The sequence below is a fragment of the Phaethon aethereus genome, assembly GCF_964289735.1.
Source record: "Phaethon aethereus genome assembly, chromosome: 5".
In the NCBI taxonomy this organism is placed as follows: Eukaryota; Metazoa; Chordata; class Aves; order Phaethontiformes; family Phaethontidae; genus Phaethon; species Phaethon aethereus.
In genome coordinates this window covers 6,964,141-6,983,465 of record NC_138579.1, presented here as the reverse complement: position 1 = coordinate 6,983,465, position 19,325 = coordinate 6,964,141, and the positions used below count along the sequence as shown (strand labels likewise).

General features: G+C 52.1%; 1 protein-coding gene across 1 annotated transcript; it reads right to left on the bottom strand.

Annotated features, from left to right (window-relative positions):
- On the bottom strand, nt 1-1,539 carry LOC309405981 (inositol 1,4,5-trisphosphate receptor-interacting protein-like 1; the record flags this gene model as incomplete). Its single annotated transcript, XM_082000962.1, has 1 exon — nt 1-1,539. The coding sequence occupies one exon, from the start codon at nt 1,537-1,539 to the stop codon at nt 1-3; it is 1,539 nt and encodes a 512-aa protein (XP_081857088.1).
- Nucleotides 1,540-19,325: the final 17,786 nt, after the last annotated feature.

Below are 19,325 nucleotides of genomic sequence, written 5' to 3'. Positions count from 1 at the left end.
TCAGCATCCGTAGATCAGCAGTCTTCTAAGCCGATTTCGCAGCTCCACGAACTCATGCCATGCCATGGCATGGGCGGCTGGATCCTGTACCAGGTGCTGGAAGAGGTTGAGTGGCTCGGCCGTTTGGAAGTCTGCGGGCAAGGCGATCTCCTCAGGCACCCTCTCATTGCCAAAGAAGAAGTGGTTGAGGCTTTTTTCCTCCAGGCAGCAGCGCAAGTACCGCATGATATCCTCCAGCCGCAGCAGGAAATCCTTCCTGCGCCAGCCTGACAGGGGTATGGTGGTCAGGAGGTGCATCACAGCTGTCTTCAAGGTATAGGTGGAAAAGCCTGTGCCCACCAGGATGCGGGCACAGAGCTGCAGGCATTTGAGGTGGAAGCTGTCATGTGGGGCCTGCCTGGCCACATGCCTGAAGAACTTTACCTCTGCCACAGCATAGCTCACCGACCACATCGTGCTTGGGGTGAAGATGGCTTTTGTGCTCTGGCTGCTCACAAAGATGTCCGAGTCACCATACTGCACCCCGAACATCATCTCAATTAAGAGGGGTTTTTTGCCTCTTTCTTGAACCTGGAATTTGCAGGAGCGGCTGGAGGGCACAAGCGTTAGACTGTATTTAGATGACTGAGGTAAAATCACCCAGGCAGCTTTTACCAATTGTTGGAACCAGCGAGCAGTTTTCTGCACATCTAGGTAAGAGCTGGTGCAGAGGGTGTGTAGGAGGCTGGGGTCCTGATTCCTCCTCAGCGCCTCCTCGGGCTGGTGGAGGAAGCACAGCATCTCTCCTGCCAGCTGCTCTGTCATGCAGGTGCACTCCAGCTCCACGAGGATGCAGAAGTTCCTCTCCGGCAGCTCCCCAGCAGTGCCCGGCTCCATGAGGAAAGTGTGCCCACGAGGGGGCATCAGGGGCACAAGCAGGCGGTAGACAGCATCATCCTCACGGGGACTCCAGCCTTCGAAGGCACTGCCCACAGCGATGGCTGCTTGCAACACCGGAAAGAAACTATTGGTCAAGAGGTGCGTGAAGACAAGGATGAAGTTGTTCACTAGTTCCTCAACCACCGGGCAGTCTGTGGCCAGGTTCTGCACTGGCCACTGTATGTGCTCCTCAAAAAACCTTCCCAACTCATCATTGTCCTCTTCTGACTCCTGTCCCTCCATCTGTTCCGTGTCACAGCTGGAGCTTTCCTCATCGCTGCTGCTCTCTGCATCAGACCTCCTTTTCCTGAGCCACCAGCAGAACCCAAAGAGCAGGACCAGGACCCCAGCAACTGCCCAGAATTGCCACTGCTGCACGGCAGCAAAGAGCAGGGCTCCCCAGGCCAAGCCGCTCTGCTCCTGGGTGCTCTGCTCCTGGGTGCTCTGCTCCTGCTGGGTGCTCTGCTCCAGCTCCTGCAGCAGCCGAGCCATCTCCTGGCTCAGCTGCTCCGCACGCTGCTGCATGCGCTCGCGCGTGGCCTCATCCAGCTCATCACCCACCAGCTGCGGGTGCTGGATGATGATTTGCATCACCACAGTGAAGAATTTTGCGGCAGCCATGGCCTGCAGGAGGAGAGAGAAAATGGGTTGAATGAGATGAGGAGGGAGGGAGCTGGCGGTGGGGGAGCGAGGACATGGGCCGCAGGGAGCTGGGGGCAGGTAGCAGAGGGGGCGAGGCAGCTGGGAGACAGCGAGGCCTGCGCCCAGCCCCGGCAGCGGCGGTACCGTGCCCTGCCCAAGGCGCTGCCGCGAGCGGCTGGGCCCTCGGTGCAGGCTGAGAACCCACCCCCTGGGGGCCCGCGATTCTGCCCTGGCCCTCGTCCAGCCCAGCCTTCCCCCACGTGCGCACTCACCGCTGGCCCAGGCCGCACTGGGGCAGGGCTGCCTGCTGGCGCCCTTTATAACCGCCCCCATTGTGACACGCCCCTGTGCTGTCACAGGCATCAGTACGCATCACAGGCACGCCCGCTGGCCAGCCCCGCCCTTCGGCCCCACCCTGGCTCAGCCACTCACAGCTGCCCCCTTGTACTGCTTAAGGCTGGGCTAGAGTTTGTTTTCTTCACAGCAGCTTGCATGGTGCCACAGTTTGCATTGAAAATCTTCTGCCTGCCAACAGCACTCTCTTCATCACAGAATATCCTGAGCTGGAAGGGACCCACGAGGATCATCGAGTCCCAGCCCTGACTCCACACCGCACAACTTTCAGGGTAAATCCCAGAATCCTAGAATGATTCAGCTTGGCCAGGACCCTGAAGATCATCGAGTCCAACCGCAAAGCTAAAACTGCCAACTCCACCACTAAACCACGTCCCTAGTCGACACGTCTACACACCCTTTGTATACCTCCAGGCATGGTGCCTCAGCCACTTCCCTGGGCAGCCTGTTCCAATGCTTGACACCGCTTTTGGTGATCAAGTTTCTCCTAATATCCAATGTAAACTTCCCCGGGTGCAACGTGAGGCCCTTTCCTCTCTTCCTTTCACTTGTTACCTGGGAAAAGAGACCGACACTCACCTTGCCACAACCTCCTTGCAGGTAGTTGTAGAGAGTGATAAGGTCTCCCCTCAGCCTCCTGTTCTCTGCACTAAACAATCCCAGTTCCCTCAGATGCTCCTCAAAAGCCTCTAGAACCTTCAGCAGCTTTGCTGCTTTTCTTGGGATGCGCTGCAGAACCTCAGTGTCTTTCCTGCAGTGAGGAGCCCCAAACCAAACACACTATTCAAGGTGCGGGCTCATCAGTGCCAAGTAGAGTGGGACGATGACTTCCCGAGTCCTGCTGGCCACACATTTCTGATACAAACCAGCATGAGATTGGCCTTCTTGGCCACCTGAGCACACTGCCGGCCGTCAACAAGACCTCCAGGTTCTTTCCTGCCAGGCGGCTTTCCAGACACTCTTCCCGGAGACTAAAGTGTTGCATAGGCTTGTTATGGCCCAGGTGCAGGACCCAGCACGTAGCCTTGTTCAATCTCATGCAGTTGGCCTCAACCCATTGATCCAGCCTGTCAAGATCCCTTAGCAGAGCCTTCCTACCCTCAAGCAGATCAACAACTCCTGCCCAACTTGGTGCACTCGATCCCCTCATCCAGATCATTGATAAGGTTCTTAAACAGAACTGGCCCCAATACTGAGCCCTGGGAAACACCACTTGTGACTGGCCAGCAACTACAGTTAACTCCATTCACCACAACTCTATCCCATATGTCTAAGAGCATTGTCCAATTGCTTCTTGAATGCCAACAGGCTTTGGGCAATGACCGTTTCCTCGGGGGACCTTGTTCCACTGCTTGACCACCCTCTCTGTGAGGAGTGTTTTCCTAATATCCAATCTGAACATCTCTTGACACAGCTTTAAGCCATTCCTTTGTGTCCTTTCACCAGGCCCTAGAGAGGAGAGATTGGCACCTCCCTCTCTGCTCCCCGTCCTGAGGAAGTTGTAGACAGCAATGAGGTCACCCCTCAGTCTCCTCTCCTTTAAGCTCAACAAACCCAGCGTCCTCAGCTGCGCCTCATAAGGACATGCCCGCTAGTCCTTTCACCATCTCTGCTGCATCATCTCCTTTGGACACATCCTAGCACTTTCATAGCCTGCTTCTCACGTGGAGGCCAAAGCTGTGCACAACACTCGAACTGACGCTGCCCCACTACTGATTATGGTGGGTCAGTCCCTTCTTTTGACCGGCAAGCTATATTGTGCCTAATGCAGCCCAGGAGAGGGCTGGCCCTTTTGGACAGCCGGGCATGCTCCTGACTCCTATTGAGCTTCCCATCAACCAAAACCCCCCCAGCCCTTTCCAAAGGCCATACACTTAGGTTGGCAGCCTGCGTTCCCAAAGGAGAGTCCTCGCCAGCCAAGCCAGCCTTCTGCCTCTCTTGCTTGCTTGCAATACACTGGAATTGCCCACCTCCGTGCTCTTAAGAAATGGCTCTTCAAAAGTGAACAACATTATGGACACCAATACCCTCAAAAGCAGATTCCTGGGGGAGCTCACAATCTGGCTCCTTGAGCAGCCGCAAGTCTGCTCTCCCAGAGTCCAGGCTAGTAGCTCTGCAGGCAGATTTTCCCATATCACCAAAGATTTTAAACGCAACCATTGCTTGACCACTGTGGCCATGACAGCCATCAATCATTACTTCACCCACAAGACCATCTCTGTGTACAAGCAAGAGGATGAGGAAGGCACCTCTCATAGTCGGCTCCTGTAGTACCCATCTCAAAAAGAAATCTTCAACATGGGCTTCCGGAACTTCCTGGGACTCTTGAGCATGTCTGCTCTATGATGGTCCCAGTTAGCAGCTGGGAAGTTAAAGGCGTCCATAACGATGACATAGGGCAACTGATTGAGAGGTTTCCCTTGATTCCTTGTAGAATCATACCGGGGTGTCATCATCCTGGCTGGGTGATCCATAGCAGACTCCTGCAAGAACACCCGCTTTGTTAGCTTTTCCCCTAATCTTTACGCAGAGGCTCTCCACTGTGTCACCCTCAGCTGCAAGCTCTGTACAGTCCAACCCCTCCTCACCTGCCCTGCCTCTCTCTCCTGAAGAGCCTATGACCGTCCGTCACAGCACTCCAGTCACAGGACTCTTCCCAACAAGTCTCACTTATGCCAATGGTGTCGTAGCTCTGGGACTGAGCCAACGCCTCTAGTTCCTCCTGTCTATTCCTCACACCGCGTGCATTAGTCTACAAACACTTCAAAAGTGCTCCGGGCTGCTCAGTACATCGTTGAGCAGAGTGAAAGTTCTCACTAGCACACTGTCTCTCAAACATTGTCAGGCCGCCCCATAGCTTATCGCTGGTAAGCCTGATATTATGCCTTCCCCCCTTCAAACCTGGTTCAAAGCTCTTTCCATCGACCCCACTAATTACTGAGCAAAAATACTTTTCCTCCCCTTGAGAAGGGTGAGTCTCGTCAGGCCCCAGCAGGCCTGGTGTCATGTAGATCATGCCATGACTGAAAATCCCATCTTCTGCCGGTCGAGAAGTTGCGCCGGCCTGTTTCTTTCCCCGTCATTCCCTACAACTGGGAGGACAGAGGAGAATACTGCCTGCACTCCTGATCCCTTTACCGATCTCCCCGAGGCCTCAAGTCTCTTTTGATTGCCCTTGGGCTTCTCGTCACAACTACGTTGGTACCCACAGGAAAAAGCAAGAGCGGCTAATGATGTGAGGGCCGTACGAGGCTAGGAAGTTTCCTGGTAACGCCTCCAACCCGAGCCCCAGGGAGGCAGAACGCTTCCCAAATAGGCAGGTGTGCTCAGCAGTCCAGGGGAGAAGGCAAGGAATTCTTTCTTTTGCTTTGCCTGGGCATGTAGCTTTTGCTTTACCTCCTGAACTGTCCCCTCTCAACCCACAAGTTTTCTCACTTTTAATGGGGCAAGTGATTGAGCGGCTGTGTGCTGCCAAGCTGCCTACTGGGATTAAGCCACAACCCTTGGGAAGCCAACGCCCAGTGAACCATGAAACCAGAGCCCACTGCATCATGACTGGCAAACTGTCAACAACGGATGTGGAGAAGGCTGAGGTACTGAACGACTGCGTTGCCTCAGTCTTCACTGGCACTGTGTCTTCCCACACCTCTCAAGGGGCTGGCCTGCAAGACGTGTACTGGAGGAGCAAAGTCCCTCCCACTGTCTGAGAAGATCAGGTTTGAGACCACCTGAGGAACCTGAACATGTGCAAGTCTATGGGACCTGATGAGATGCATCCCAGAGCCCTGCAGGGATTCGCTGATGTAGTGGCCAAGCCACTCTCCATGGTATCTGAGAAGTCCTGGCAGTCAGGTGAAGTCCCTGGAGACTGGGCAAAGGGTGACATTGCACCCATTTTTAAGACCGGTACCAAGGAGGACCCTGGGAACTACCAATCAGTCAGCTTCACCTCTGTGCCTGGGCAGATCAGGGAACAGATCCTCCTAGAAGCTATGCTAAGGCACGTGAAGGTCCGGGAGGTCATTCGAGACAGCCAGCATGGCTTCACCAAGGGCAAGTCCTGCCTGACCAACCTAGTGGTCTTCTATGATGGAGCTGACCACATCAGTGGACAAGGGAAGAGCTAGAGACGTCGTCTATCTGGACTTCTGCAAGGCCTTTGACAAGGCCCCCCACAACATCCTTCTGTCTAAACTGGAGAGAGATGGATTTCATGGGTGGACTGTTTGGTGGTTGAGGAATTGGCTGGATGGTCACACCCAGAGGGTGGTGGTCAACGGCTGAACATCCAGATGGAGATCGGTGACAAGTGGTGTCCCTCAGGGGTCCATACTAAGACTAGTACTCTTTAATATCTTCATCCATGACATTGACAGTGGGATCGAGCGCACCCTCAGCACGTTTGCAGATGACACCAAGCTGAGTGGTGCAGCTGACACACCGGAGGGACGGGATGCCATCCAGAGGGACCTGGACAAGCTCGAGGAATGGGCCCGTGTGAACCTCATGAGGTTTCAACACGGCAAAGGGCAGGGTCCTGCCCCTGGCTCGAGATAAGCTCCGTTATCAATCCAGGCTGGGCGAGGAAGGGGTTGAGAGCAGCCCTGCCCAGAAGCACTTGGGGGTACTGGTGGATGAAAAGCTGGACGTGAGCTGGCAATGTGCCCTCGCAGCCCAGAAGGCCAGCCGTCTCCTGGGCTGCGTCCAAAGCAGTGCGTCCAGCAGGTCGAGGGAGGGGATTCTGCCCCTCTGCTCTGCTCAGGAGAGACCCCCCCTGCAGTGCTGCGTCCAGCTCTGGAACCCTCAGCACAGGAAAGCTATGGACCTGTTGGAGAGGGTCCAGAGGAGGCCACAAAAATGACCAGAGGGATGGAACAGCTCTCGTATGAGGACAGGCTGAGAGAGTTGGGGTTCTTCTCTTCTGGAGAAGAGAAGGCTCTGGGAAGACCGTACTGTGGCCTTCCAGGACTTCAAAGGGACCTATAGGAAAGATGGGGACAGACTTTGTAGCAGGGCCTGTCGTGGCAGGACAAGGGGTAATGGTTTTAAACTAAAAGAGGGCAGGTTTTGCCTAGATCTAAGGAAGAAATGCTCACTGCAGCGGGGTTAGACTAGAGGACCTTTAAGGGTTCCTTCCAACCCAAACTATTCTATGATTCCACAATTCTATGATTCTATGGTTCTATCAATACCTGTATCACTCCCCACCTAGTAATGGTGCTGCCCTCCTCCCACTACTGCAAACTCCTTCAGGAGGACTGTTTTCATTGAGTTGACATTTGGCAGGGAGACAGGCAACTCGGACATCTTCCTAAGCATTTGGGAGGCCGAGGCCAGCTTTACTGGCTGTTACTTTCTCTCTGGTAGGACTGTACTTTTCAAGCAGCATTTGGTCATCTCATGATATCGTATTAATCCTTCATGGGTCCTTAGTATCTTCAGCTGTATCTTTTGGGTTTAGATTGTCTTTAGCAGGATATGTATGACTTGGAGTAGCTAGAGCAAGCATGTGGGAGCTGTCTGCCTCTGTCTGGATATGTATCACGCACCCAGTTTGGCAATATTTAGGTGCATTGTATTTATGTGGTGTAATTCATTTCCCCCTGCTTCATGGCAGAGGCCAGTAAGCATCACAGCCTGTGGCATCCCTCCTGCCCAAGGCATATGCCAGGGCATCTTTGATACTCCCTCTCCTTTAACCCTGGAATTAGTTTCTGTCCCCAAAGAGGAAAACTGCACTGGTAACTATGCTGGATAGGAGACCTTGTTTGAACACTGAGGGCTTTAAAGGTTACGTTCCAGAAGTGTTCACATACGGGAAGAAGGAACCGCTCTGCCGCCAAGTGGCCGAACATATTTCAGACGGAGGGTGTCTCTGGAAAACACTACTCTCAGCCGTAGCTCCCACACGCTCTGCTGCAAACCCTGCTCGTGACCCTGTTGCAAGAGGGACGGTCCCAGTCAGGCAGCAGAGCTCCTACGGGCTTGCTGGGTTGGTGCAGATTTTTCTTAGCACTTGAGTGGACTTAAAGGAACTGCTGTGTTTTGGGAGGGGGATATTGATGGATATAAGGAAAAAAAATCATAGAATCATAGAATACCAGGTTGAAAGGGACGTGAAGGATCATCTGGTCCAACCTGTCTTGGCAAAAGCACAGTTTAGACAAGATGGCACAGCACCTTGTCTAGCCAAATCTTAAAAGTGTCCAACACTTCTCTGGGGACATTATTCCAACGGATGATTGTTGCCAATGTGAAAAGTTTTCCTCTTGTGTCCAGTTGGAATCTCCCCAGGAGGAGTAACCTGTACCCATGACCCCTAGTCTTTTCCAGGCGACTCCTTGTGAAAAGAGAGTCTCCATTTTCTTTGTAGCCACCCTTTAAATACTGGACCATGGTGATAAGGTCTCCGCTAAGCCGCCTTTTCTCAAGGCTGAATAAACCCGGTTCTCTCAGCCTTTCCTCATATGGCAGGCTTGTTTCCTCTGGCAGGGTTGCTTTTCCTTGCTTTAAGACCACTGAAGATACCCTCCTCTGTGTCAGATTTCTCAGGCCACTCTCATACTTCACCTGGACTGGTGTTCCACCTGGGCTCCCAAACACCCGCACTGTCCCCTGGAAACTGCCCAAACCACAGGTGCTGAGGAGGAGTCGCCAGGGAGATGGTTTGGTCCTCTTGTTCCCCCGCAACACCTTTGTCAGTTACACCCCATTAGGGCTTTTTGCCCTGGTCTTTGATTTTTCACAGTCCTAATTCTCTTGGTAATTCTCATGCATCTTGCCTACGCTTCCGGCCTTGGCCACCCATACCTGTCACCGGGTGATTGCCTCACGCTGTCACGGGTGAGGTTCATAGCTACTGCCCAGAGGTCCCAGTCCTCCAAATACGTGGAATTGCCTCCCTTGCGCTCAAGGAATTGACTCAACTCTCAGCACTGACATGGACAACTTGTTCTTCCTCTGTTCTCTCTGGTCTCTCCATGTGAGCTCCTGGGCAAAAGCAGCCTCCCTCCTTCAGTGTCTGACCGTACTGGGCGTATCCCAGCTGGGCTGTCTTCTAGCTGTCGTAACATCCCGTGGGGATGAGTTTCTGCCCAGTCGGCTCACTGGCACATCCCCTTGTATTGCTACCATTCCCCACAGTGTGACTTTTCTGTGTACCAGCATCCCTCAGCACATCCCCTTGCCCAGGCACTGCTTCGCCCACCGGAGGACAGAAATGGAGCTGAACTGGCTGGCCATCAGCCCTCCATAATGATGCTGATCTTTGGCTGGCTTGCCCTGCTTGCTATGTGCAGTGAGGCTTGGGCAATGCCACAAGTCTTGCCCAGGCATCAAAAGTCCTGCGCAGCTGTGGAAGGCCAGCGCTGTGCTTGCAGAGCTTCACCTTTAATGGAGCAAGCAGACTTTGTGCTTAACTATCAGGGCAATGGCTCTGAGGTTCTAGAGACTTATGAGGAGCATCTGAGGGAACTGAGATTGTTTAGTGCGGAGAACAGGAGGCTGAGGGGGGACCTTATCGCTCACTACAACTACTTGCAAGGAGGCTGTGGCGAGGTGGGTGTTGGTCTCTTTTCCCAGGTATCAAGTGATGGGAAGAGAGGAAACGGCCTCATGTTGCACTCGGGGAAGTTTATCTTGGATATTACGGGATTACAGAGTCACAGAATCATTAAGGTTGGAAAAGACCTTTAAGATCATCACGTCCAACCGTCAACCCAACACCACCATGCCCATCAAACCATGTCCTGAAATGCCACATCTACCTGTTTTTTGAATACTTCCAGTGATGGTGACACCACCACCTCCCTGCGCAGCTGTCCTGGTTTCAGCCAGGATAGAGTTAATGTTCTTCATAGAGGCTAGTGTGAGGCTATGTTTTGGATTTGGGATGAGAAAATGTTGATAACGTGCTGATGTTTTGAGTTGTTGCTAAGTAGTCAAGGACAGTCCCGCTTCTCGTGCTGTCCTGCTAGCAAGAAGGCTGGGGGTGCACGGGAAGCTGGGAGGGGACACAGCTGGGACAGCTGACGCAGGCTGACCAAAGAGATATCCATACCATATAACATCATGCTCAGTATATAAAGCTGGGACGAAGAAGAAGGAAGGGCTGGAGGGACATTTGGAGTTATGGCGTCTGTCTTCCCCAGAAACCATTACGCATGATACAGCCCTGCTTCCCTGGAGATGGCTGAACACCTGCCTGCCCATGGGGAGTATTGAATGAATTCCTTGTCTTGCTTTGCTTGCATGTGCAGCTTTTGCTTTATCTATTAAACTGTCTTTATCTCAAACCATGAGTTTTCTCACTTTTACTCTTCCGAGGTGGTAGATGCCCCATCCCTGGACACATTCCAGGTCAGGCTGGATGAAGCTCTGAGCAATGTGACCTAGTTGACGATGTCCCTGCTCACTGCAGGGGGCTGGGACTAGATGACATTCAAAGGTTCCTTCCAACCCAAAGATTCTGGGATGATTCTATGGTTCTATGCATGAGCTCTTCCGGTAATGCTCCTTGACTCTGTGGCAGCTGAGCAGGCAGCACCCTCTGCCCGCGTGCCCTGACAAAGCGATGTGTGTGTTAAACAAGAGATTTATTGAAATCTTTGCACAGGGTAAAGCTCCCAGAGGAATGGAGTCTCTTGAAGAGGGCGGGTGGGCGCTGTGCCAGGTGGTAACGGGAATCTCTGTTGCAAGACTCCTTGCAATGGCCCCTTCAGCTGCGTTGGGTCCCGCGCCCCAGAGCGTGATTTTGCTGTGGAGGAATGGTGCGGCAGCAATTCCCAGTGCCGACTGAGCAGCGAGCTCTCCGTGTCCAGTACCTCAGCTCTGCAGCACCAGCTCCCCAGGGAGTTTCTTCAGGCCTGGCCCTGTGCCTAAAGAACTGCACCTCTGCCATAGAATGGCTGTCTGGCCACGTCCTGCTGCTGGTAACACTGGCCGCTGCCTACTCGATGCTCAGGGAGGTGTCTGAGTCACCTCATTGCACTGCAAACATCATCTCCATCAGGAGAGCGCTATCAACAGCATTTGTCATCCGGAGCCTGCAGGAGCGCCTGGAGGGCAGCACTGTGAGACGGCAGTGTCTCGAGTGAGGAAAAACCAGCCTGAGGGCTGCTTGCACCAGCATTTGGAACCAGCGGGTGGTTTTCTCCACGTCTAGGTAGGGGCCAGTGCAGAGGGTGCCTAGGAGCCTGGCACCCTGGTTTCTCCTCAGCTCCTCCTCGGGCTGGTGGAGGAAGCACAGCATATCTAGCTGCTCCCTCGTGCAGGTGCACTCCAGCTCCACACGGAGCTTGATGCTGCTTGATGGACAAGGAAGAAAATGCCACTGTCTGGAATGGACAGCATGTGAAAGTCTCCACGGTCTCTGCTCTTCTCATTCCCTTTGGTATACTGGGTATGTTGCACCATGTACCTTAACACAGCATAGCAATACTTTATAATGAGAGCTCCTTTCAGGTTAGAAACCTATCCATGAACAACCTCTAGCTGGAGCCAGAGATTCATGTATTCCACTATGGTCCTGAAGATAGCATAACAAGCTAAAGACATTCTTACCTTCTCCAAAACATCGATCCTCCATTGTCTATAGTTGGTCTGTAGTCTTGTTAAGGCAACACGAGTGGGGGAGGAAAGCGAAACAGCCTGTGTCAAGCGTGGAGTGCTGTAACAGGACATGGCAGCAGTTGCACGAAAGACCTGACTGCCCCAGCACAAGGAAGGAGTAAAGCACACACAGGCGTTGCCAGGGGCTTTTGGTCACCACTGAGCCAGTCACACGGGAGGTGAGAGTGGCAGCTCCCAAGGACCAACTTGAACCAGACCGAGGTCTCCAGGCTTTGGCAGAGTGGCAGAGCTGAATCGTGGCTGGAGTGCAACCACTGTGGCTTGAATTCCTCTCTGTGCAAGCACGATACAGCAGTACCCCTCGTGGTGCTATACTGAGTTGTCCACAGCACCTGCTGTCTGTGGGCACTGGCATCTCCCCAGGGTTAAGCTCTGGCCAAAGCATCACCTCAGAGGACAATACATCTTTGTATTTCTTCCGGAGACTATCGAAACCGCTGGCTCATGGCATTGATGAAGCTTTCCCCATGAGTTTCGCAAGCTGTGGGTGAGACCTAAGGGTCATGATGGGGAGCAGGCTTTGGCTGAAATAGTGTTTTGTAGAGTCATTTCATAAAATCATTAGTAGCAACTTCATTCTGATGCTAGAGCTTATGCAGCTCCTTTTCCATGTGCTCTCCTCATCTTGCTTTCTACCCTCGCCCTTGGGACAGGAGCATAGCCTTTGGTGGGGTCAGAGATAGCGGGAAAGTCTCATGCCAGGGCGTGGTCGGTTGGTTTATTTCTGCCAGGGCTAGACCTTCCTCCAGAAAAGGCTGAAAGATTGTGATCCCTGTAGTCCCTATTCACATGCTTTGACTGCTCCGAGCTGAGTTGCAAGCTGGAAGAAATGTGTGGCAAGCTGAAAGGGTGAGAGATTGAATGGATAAAGACTTTTATCCATGTCAATCACAGCCTGTGTTTTCCAAGCAGATTAAAATGACATATACACAAAAAGCTGGTAGGGAATGGTGGAAAAGTTGCTATTTCCAAACAACACGCTTCCTGGAATCATGCATGTGGCATGTAACAGTTAATGGAAACTGCTGTGCAAGTGTTAATGACTCTGTACTGTTTCACTATCATTTATCATACAATAGAGTTATTACTATCTTTTTATTGTGTATTATTATGAATTAGTAAAGGAATTTCAATATTATTTCAGTATTTCTTACATGGGTTAAGGCTTTGACAAGATGGCCATGAGAGCAGAGGAAGACAGAGACAGCCCAGGTGTGAAGGAGACTTGACTTGCTGAGGTTCCTTTTGTTTTCCACCCTGCCGTCCTGCTGCAGCCCTCTGAATTGTTGGCAGGATGAATCTGGGGCAGGATATAGCCCAGATGCTGGCAGCTGTGAGTTGACTCCAGCCATACAGATGAGTCTTCCGGATAGGCTAGAACATGGCTTTGGGAAGCGTGCTGGCAGCTAACCCACTGGCAATCTGCCACGGCCCAGTTACGCTATCGCACAATCCTGCCTGCTTGCAGGTTAAAGCTGGGGGGGTCAGCTGCTCTCCCAGCTCCTGAGCACAAGCTGGGGAGAGAGAATTGGTGTTACGCATTAAAACCCTTAAAATCACATGCCATAACAGAAGAAAGAGGGGGTGGAGGCACCTTTTTGACACTGATCTAGGCAGGATTGAGAGCAGAAAAGTCAAATCCATGTCTCCAACACTGAGAATGCCACAAGTCTTATAGTCAAAAAAAAAAAACTAAACAAGAAACAAAACCCAAAAATGACAAACATTGATGTATGTTTGCAATTTCTGAGATTTATGGCTGCAAGAAGCTGCTGCGTCCTGCTGATGGTCTCTTCCCTGCACACTCCTCTTCCTTGCCTGGCCCGGGGGTCTGTGAAGCCAGGGGAGGAATTCACCTGTGTCCTCCCTGCCAGGCGGCTGAAGCGGTGCTGGAGACCGTGTGGGGAAAGGATGCTGGACCTGCAGCAGCACAGGTCATGCTCATTCCAGCCTCGCTCTGTCACAGGGGAGGCAGCTTTCCCTGTATCGAGGACCTTTGGCTCCACAGTATATATTTTGTGGAGTTGTTCATCCTGTTATTAGCAGTGGCTTCTCTTTGGCAGGGGCACAAATGAAACACTTGGGCCTGGAAGATGGGGTTTTTGACCCAGTGCCTAATAAATAAAGTCCCTTATCATTTCTCCTGCTTCCCCAGCTATTGGTCTGAGCTGGTCCTGCCACACACGGTGCACTTTGCTATTGCTCTGATGCGTCTACATACTCGTGGTTGTTAATATGGAGGGGTGTTGGCTGCTGAGTGATTTCAGAGCTGTTCACTGGTGCCCGAGTGTAAGATTTGGGTGAGGGTCTCTGGTTAGCTCAGCTATGGGGCTTCTCGGATCACCCAGGTTAGGACCCCATCCCGCAGGCGACCCTCAGCTGGAGAAAATGTGACATGTTGAGAGCAGACAGAGGACATAGAAGGCACATCTATGCAGAATGGTGCGTGGGAGGATCTTACACAGTTGCTTCTTGCAGGCACTTTGGTTAATTTTGGCAGTGGTGCTCAGCATCTGCTCTTTTTCATGGCTGCTGCTGCTGGCACTGCTCTGATCCGTGCTCCCACTGCTGCAAACGGGAAAGTTCCTGCAGTTTTATTTAGGCTCTTGTCTGTGCTGAGATACCAGGTGAGAAAACACACCCTTAGGGTGCCCTGTGCTTGTTAGCAGGAGAGCTGCTGAAGGTCAGCCTACCCCACGTATGAGCCAACCTTAAGGCTTCAGCGATACAAAGGCAGAAAGCTGTAGCCTGAGCTGTATCGCATCAGCAGCTTGTTGAGCTTGCCTGTCCTCCGTCATTGTCCTTCATGCCAGTGTAAATCTGATGTGCTTTAATAGGGCATTCAGGGTTTGCCCAAACTGGGGCTTTGCCGAACGCAAAGACCAAGGAAGGGCTCTCACTTGTGCTGGCAGTTGGCAGTCCCATAGAATGTGACAGAGCAAGTGGGGTTTTCTTGGGTGCAGGGACCCCATCTGCAAAGCCTGGCCTTGCAGGTTAGCAAAATTCACGCTGACACCCTGGGACATTCCAGCACTTACTTGCACTCCAAACCCCAAAATTTTGTACAAGGAAAACTCAGATTTGTCCTTCTACTTTTATAGCGATGGATTCCCTTGTTTCATGTATTTAGTAGAAAGGTTCTCCTCACATGGAAACACTTCTTGGCAGCCGCAGTCTCTTCCCCTCCACCCCATTTCGCACTGCATCATGGGAACTGTAGTCTCTTCTGGGTGGTGAGAGGTGAACCTCCTCTCCCACCACACTCCAAAAGTCAGGCAGCTCCCATGCTGCATCAGGCAATTCCAGCAGTGGAATATTTATAGGACATGTAGCCTTCCAAAGCATCCTGACTTGTAGGTCATGTGCATCATAGGGAAATACTGTCAGGTGATCTTAAGCTCTTTTAAGATCACAGAATCACAGACTCACAGAATCACTAGGTTGGAAAGGACCTTCAAGATCATCAAGTCCAACCATTAATCCAGCGCCACCATGTCCCCTAAACCATGTCCTGAAGTGCCACATCCACACGTTTTTTGAACACTTCCAGAGATGGCGACGCCACCATCTCCCAGGGCAGCCTGTTCCAATGCTTGACCACCCTCTCGGTGAAGAAATTTTTCCTAGTATCCAATCTAAACCTCCCCTGGCCTAATTTGAGGCCATTTCCTCTCGTCCTATTGCTGCTTACTTGGGAGAGGAGACCAACACCCTCGTCACCACAACCCCCTTTCATGTAGTTGTAGAGAGCGATAAGGTCTCCCCTCAGCCTCCTCTTCTCCAGACTAAACAACCCCAGTTCCCTCAGCCGCTCCTCATAAGACTTGTGCTCCAGACCCCTCACCAGCTTCGTTGCCCTTCTCTGGCCATGCTCCAGCACCTCAACATCCTTCTTGTAGTGAGGGGCCCAAAACTGAACACAGGATTCAAGGTGCAGCCTCACCAGTGCCGAGTAGAGGGGCATGATCACTTCCCTACTCCTGCTGGCCACACTATTCCTGATACAGGCCAGGACGCTCTTGGCTTTCTTGGCCACCTGGGCACACTGCCGGCTCATGTTCAGCCGGCTGTCAACCAGCACCCCCAGGTCCCTTTCCCCTGGGCAGCTCTCCAGCCACTCCTCCCCAAGCCTGTAGTGTTGCATGAGGTTGTTGTGGCCAAAGTGCAGGACCCAGCACTTGACCTTATTAAACCTCATACAGTTGGCCTCTGCCCATCGATCCAGCCTGTCCAGATCCCTCTGCAGAGCCCTCCTACCCTCCAGCAGATCAACACTCCCACCCAACTTGGTGTCATCTGCAAACTTACTGAGGGAGCACTCAATTCCCTCATCCAGATCATCTATAAAGATATTGAACAAGACCGGCCCCAGAACCGAGCCCTGGGGAACACCGCTTGTGACTGGCCGCCAGCCGGATTTAATGCCGTTCACCACAACTCTCTGGGCTCGGCCATCCAGCCAGTTCCTCACCCAGCGAAGAGTACACCTGTCTAAGCCACGAGCCGCCAGTTTTCCAGGAGAATGCTGTGGGAGACGCTGTCAAAGGCTTTACTAAAGTCCAGGTAGACAACGTCCACAGTCTTCCCTCATCCACTAGGCGGGTCACCTGGTCATAGAAGGAGATCAGGTTGGTCAAGCAGGACCTGCTTTTCATGAACCCATGCTGGCTGGGCCTGATCCCTTGGTTGTCCTGCAGATGCCCTGTGAGCACTCTCAAGACCAACCGCTACATAATCTTCCCCGGTACAGAGGTCAGGCTGACAGGCTTGTAGTTCCCAGTGTCCAAACACAGGAGCCTGCCAATTAATAGCTGAAGAGCAATAACAGCTATAAATTCTAGCTAGCACATTCTTATCAAGCCTGTCATTATCTCAAACCCTTCAAGCCCCACATCGGGCACCAAAAGGGACTATCGTTGTTTAGCCCCAGCCGGCAACCAAGCACCATGCAGCTGCTCGCTCACTCTGCCACAGTGGGATGGGGGAGAGAGTCGGAAGAGTAAAAGTGAGAAAACTCATGATTTGAGATAAAGACAGTTTAATAGATAAAGCAAAAGCTGCACATGCAAGCAAAGCAAGACAAGGAATTCATTCACTACTCCCCATGGGCAGGCAGGTGTTCAGCCATCTCCAGGGACGCAGGGCTGTATCATGCGTAATGGTTTCTGGGGAAGACAGACGCCATAACTCCAAATGTCCCTCCAGCCCTTCCTTCTTCTTCGTCCCAGCTTTATATACTGAGCATGATGTTATATGGTATGGATATCTCTTTGGTCAGCCTGCGTCAGCTGTCCCAGCTGTGTCCCCTCCCAGCTTCCCGTGCACCCCCAGCCTTCTTGCTAGCAGGACAGCACGAGAAGCGGGACTGTCCTTGACTACTTAGCAACAACTCAAAACATCAGCACGTTATCAACATTTTCTCATCCCAAATCCAAAACATAGCCTCACACTAGCCTCTATGAAGAACATTAACTCTATCCTGGCTGAAACCAGGACAGCTGCGCAGGGAGGTGGTGGTGTCACCATCACTGGAAGTATTCAAAAAACAGGTAGATGTGGCATTTCAGGACATGGTTTGATGGGCATGGTGGTGTTGGGTTGACGGTTGGACGTGATGATCTTAAAGGTCTTTTCCAACCTTAATGATTCTGTGACTCTGTAACCCCGTAATATCCAAGATAAACTTCCCCAAGTGCAACATGAGGCCGTTTCCTCTCTTCCCATCACTTGATACCTGGGAAAAGAGACCAACACCCACCTCGCCACAGCCTCCTTGCAAGTAGTTGTAGTGAGCGATAAGGTCCCCCCTCAGCCTCCTGTTCTCTGCACTAAACAATCTCAGTTCCCTCAGATGCTCCTCATAAGTCTCTAGAACCTCAGAGCCATTGCCCTGATAGTTAAGCACAAAGTCTGCTTGCTCCATTAAAGGTGAAGCTCTGCAAGCACAGCGCTGGCCTTCCACAGCTGCGCAGGACTTTTGATGCCTGGGCAAGACTTGTGGCATTGCCCAAGCCTCACTGCACATAGCAAGCAGGGCAAGCCAGCCAAAGATCAGCATCATTATGGAGGGCTGATGGCCAGCCAGTTCAGCTCCATTTCTGTCCTCCGGTGGGCGAAGCAGTGCCTGGGCAAGGGGATGTGCTGAGGGATGCTGGTACACAGAAAAGTCACACTGTGGGGAATGGTAGCAATACAAGGGGATGTGCCAGTGAGCCGACTGGGCAGAAACTCATCCACACGGGATGTTACGACAGCTAGAAGACAGCCCAGCTGGGATACGCACAGTACGGTCAGACACTGAAGGAGGGAGGCTGCTTTTGCCCAGGAGCTCACATGGAGAGACCAGAGAGAACAGAGGAAGAACAAGCTGTCCATGTCAGTGCTGAGAGTTGAGTCAATTCCTTGAGCGCAAGGGAGGCAATTCCACGTATTTGGAGGACTGGGACCTCTGGGCAGTAGCTATGAACCTCACCCGTGACAGCGTGAGGCAATCACCCGGTGACAGGTATGGGTGGCCAAGGCCGGAAGCGTAGGCAAGATGCATGAGAATTACCAAGAGAATTAGGACTGTGAAAAATCAAAGACCAGGGCAAAAAGCCCTAACGGGGTGTAACTGACAAAGGTGTTGCGGGGGAACAAGAGGACCAAACCATCTCCCTGGCGACTCCTCCTCAGCACCTGTGGTTTGGGCAGTTTCCAGGGGACAGTGCGGGTGTTTGGGAGCCCAGGTGGAACACCAGTCCAGGTGAAGTATGAGAGTGGCCTGAGAAATCTGACACAGAGGAGGGTATCTTCAGTGGTCTTAAAGAAAGGAAAAGCAACCCTGCCAGAGGAAACAAGCCTGCCATATGAGGAAAGGCTGAGAGAACTGTGTTTATTCAGCCTTGAGAAAAGGCGGCTTAGCGGAGACCTTATCACCATGGTCCAGTATTTAAAGGGTGGCTACAAAGAAAATGGAGACTCCCTTTTCACAAGGAGTCGCCTGGAAAAGACTAGGGGTCATGGGTACAAGTTACTCTTCCTGGGGAGATTCCAACTGGACACAAGAGGAAAACTTTTCACATTGGCAACAATCGTCCATTGGAATAATGTCCCCAGAGAAGTCCCCGCTGGTTCCAAATGTTGGTGAAAACAGCCCTCAGGCCGGTTTTTCCTCACTTGAGACACTGCCGTGTAACAGTGCGGCCCTCCAGGTGCTCCTGCAGTCTCCGGCTGACAAATGCTGTAACAAGTGAAAGGAAGAGAGGAAAGGGCCTCACGTTGCACCCGGGGAAGTATGTCCAGGTTCCGCAGGTGGTCTCGAACCTCATCTTCTCTTACTATGGGAATGACTTTGCTCCTCCAGTCCCTGTCTTGCAGGCCTTCCACTCAAGAGGTACGGGAAGAGAGAATGCTAGTGAAAACTGAAGCAAAGAAGACATTGAGTACCTCAGCCTTCTCCTTGTTATAAATGATTTAATCCCAAACAGGATTCCAATTCAAATTTACAATTTATTAAGCGAATAGAGGCAAGCAAACAGCGCTGGGTGCGCCGGGAGTCTCTGCTCCACCAAGACGCACGTGGTACAGTTCCTGTTCCTGGTTTATATCCTGTCCGTTAATACATATTCATGAATAGGCGTGTCTTCTTCGGCGCATGCCCTCTTCTCCTTCTAGAATCTTCTCGAATCTTCCTCAGCTATATGTTCGCTAATACATATTCATGAATAGGCGTGTCTTCTAATACATATTAATGAACAGGCGTGTCTTCTTCGGCGCATGCCCTCTTCTCCTGCTAGAGT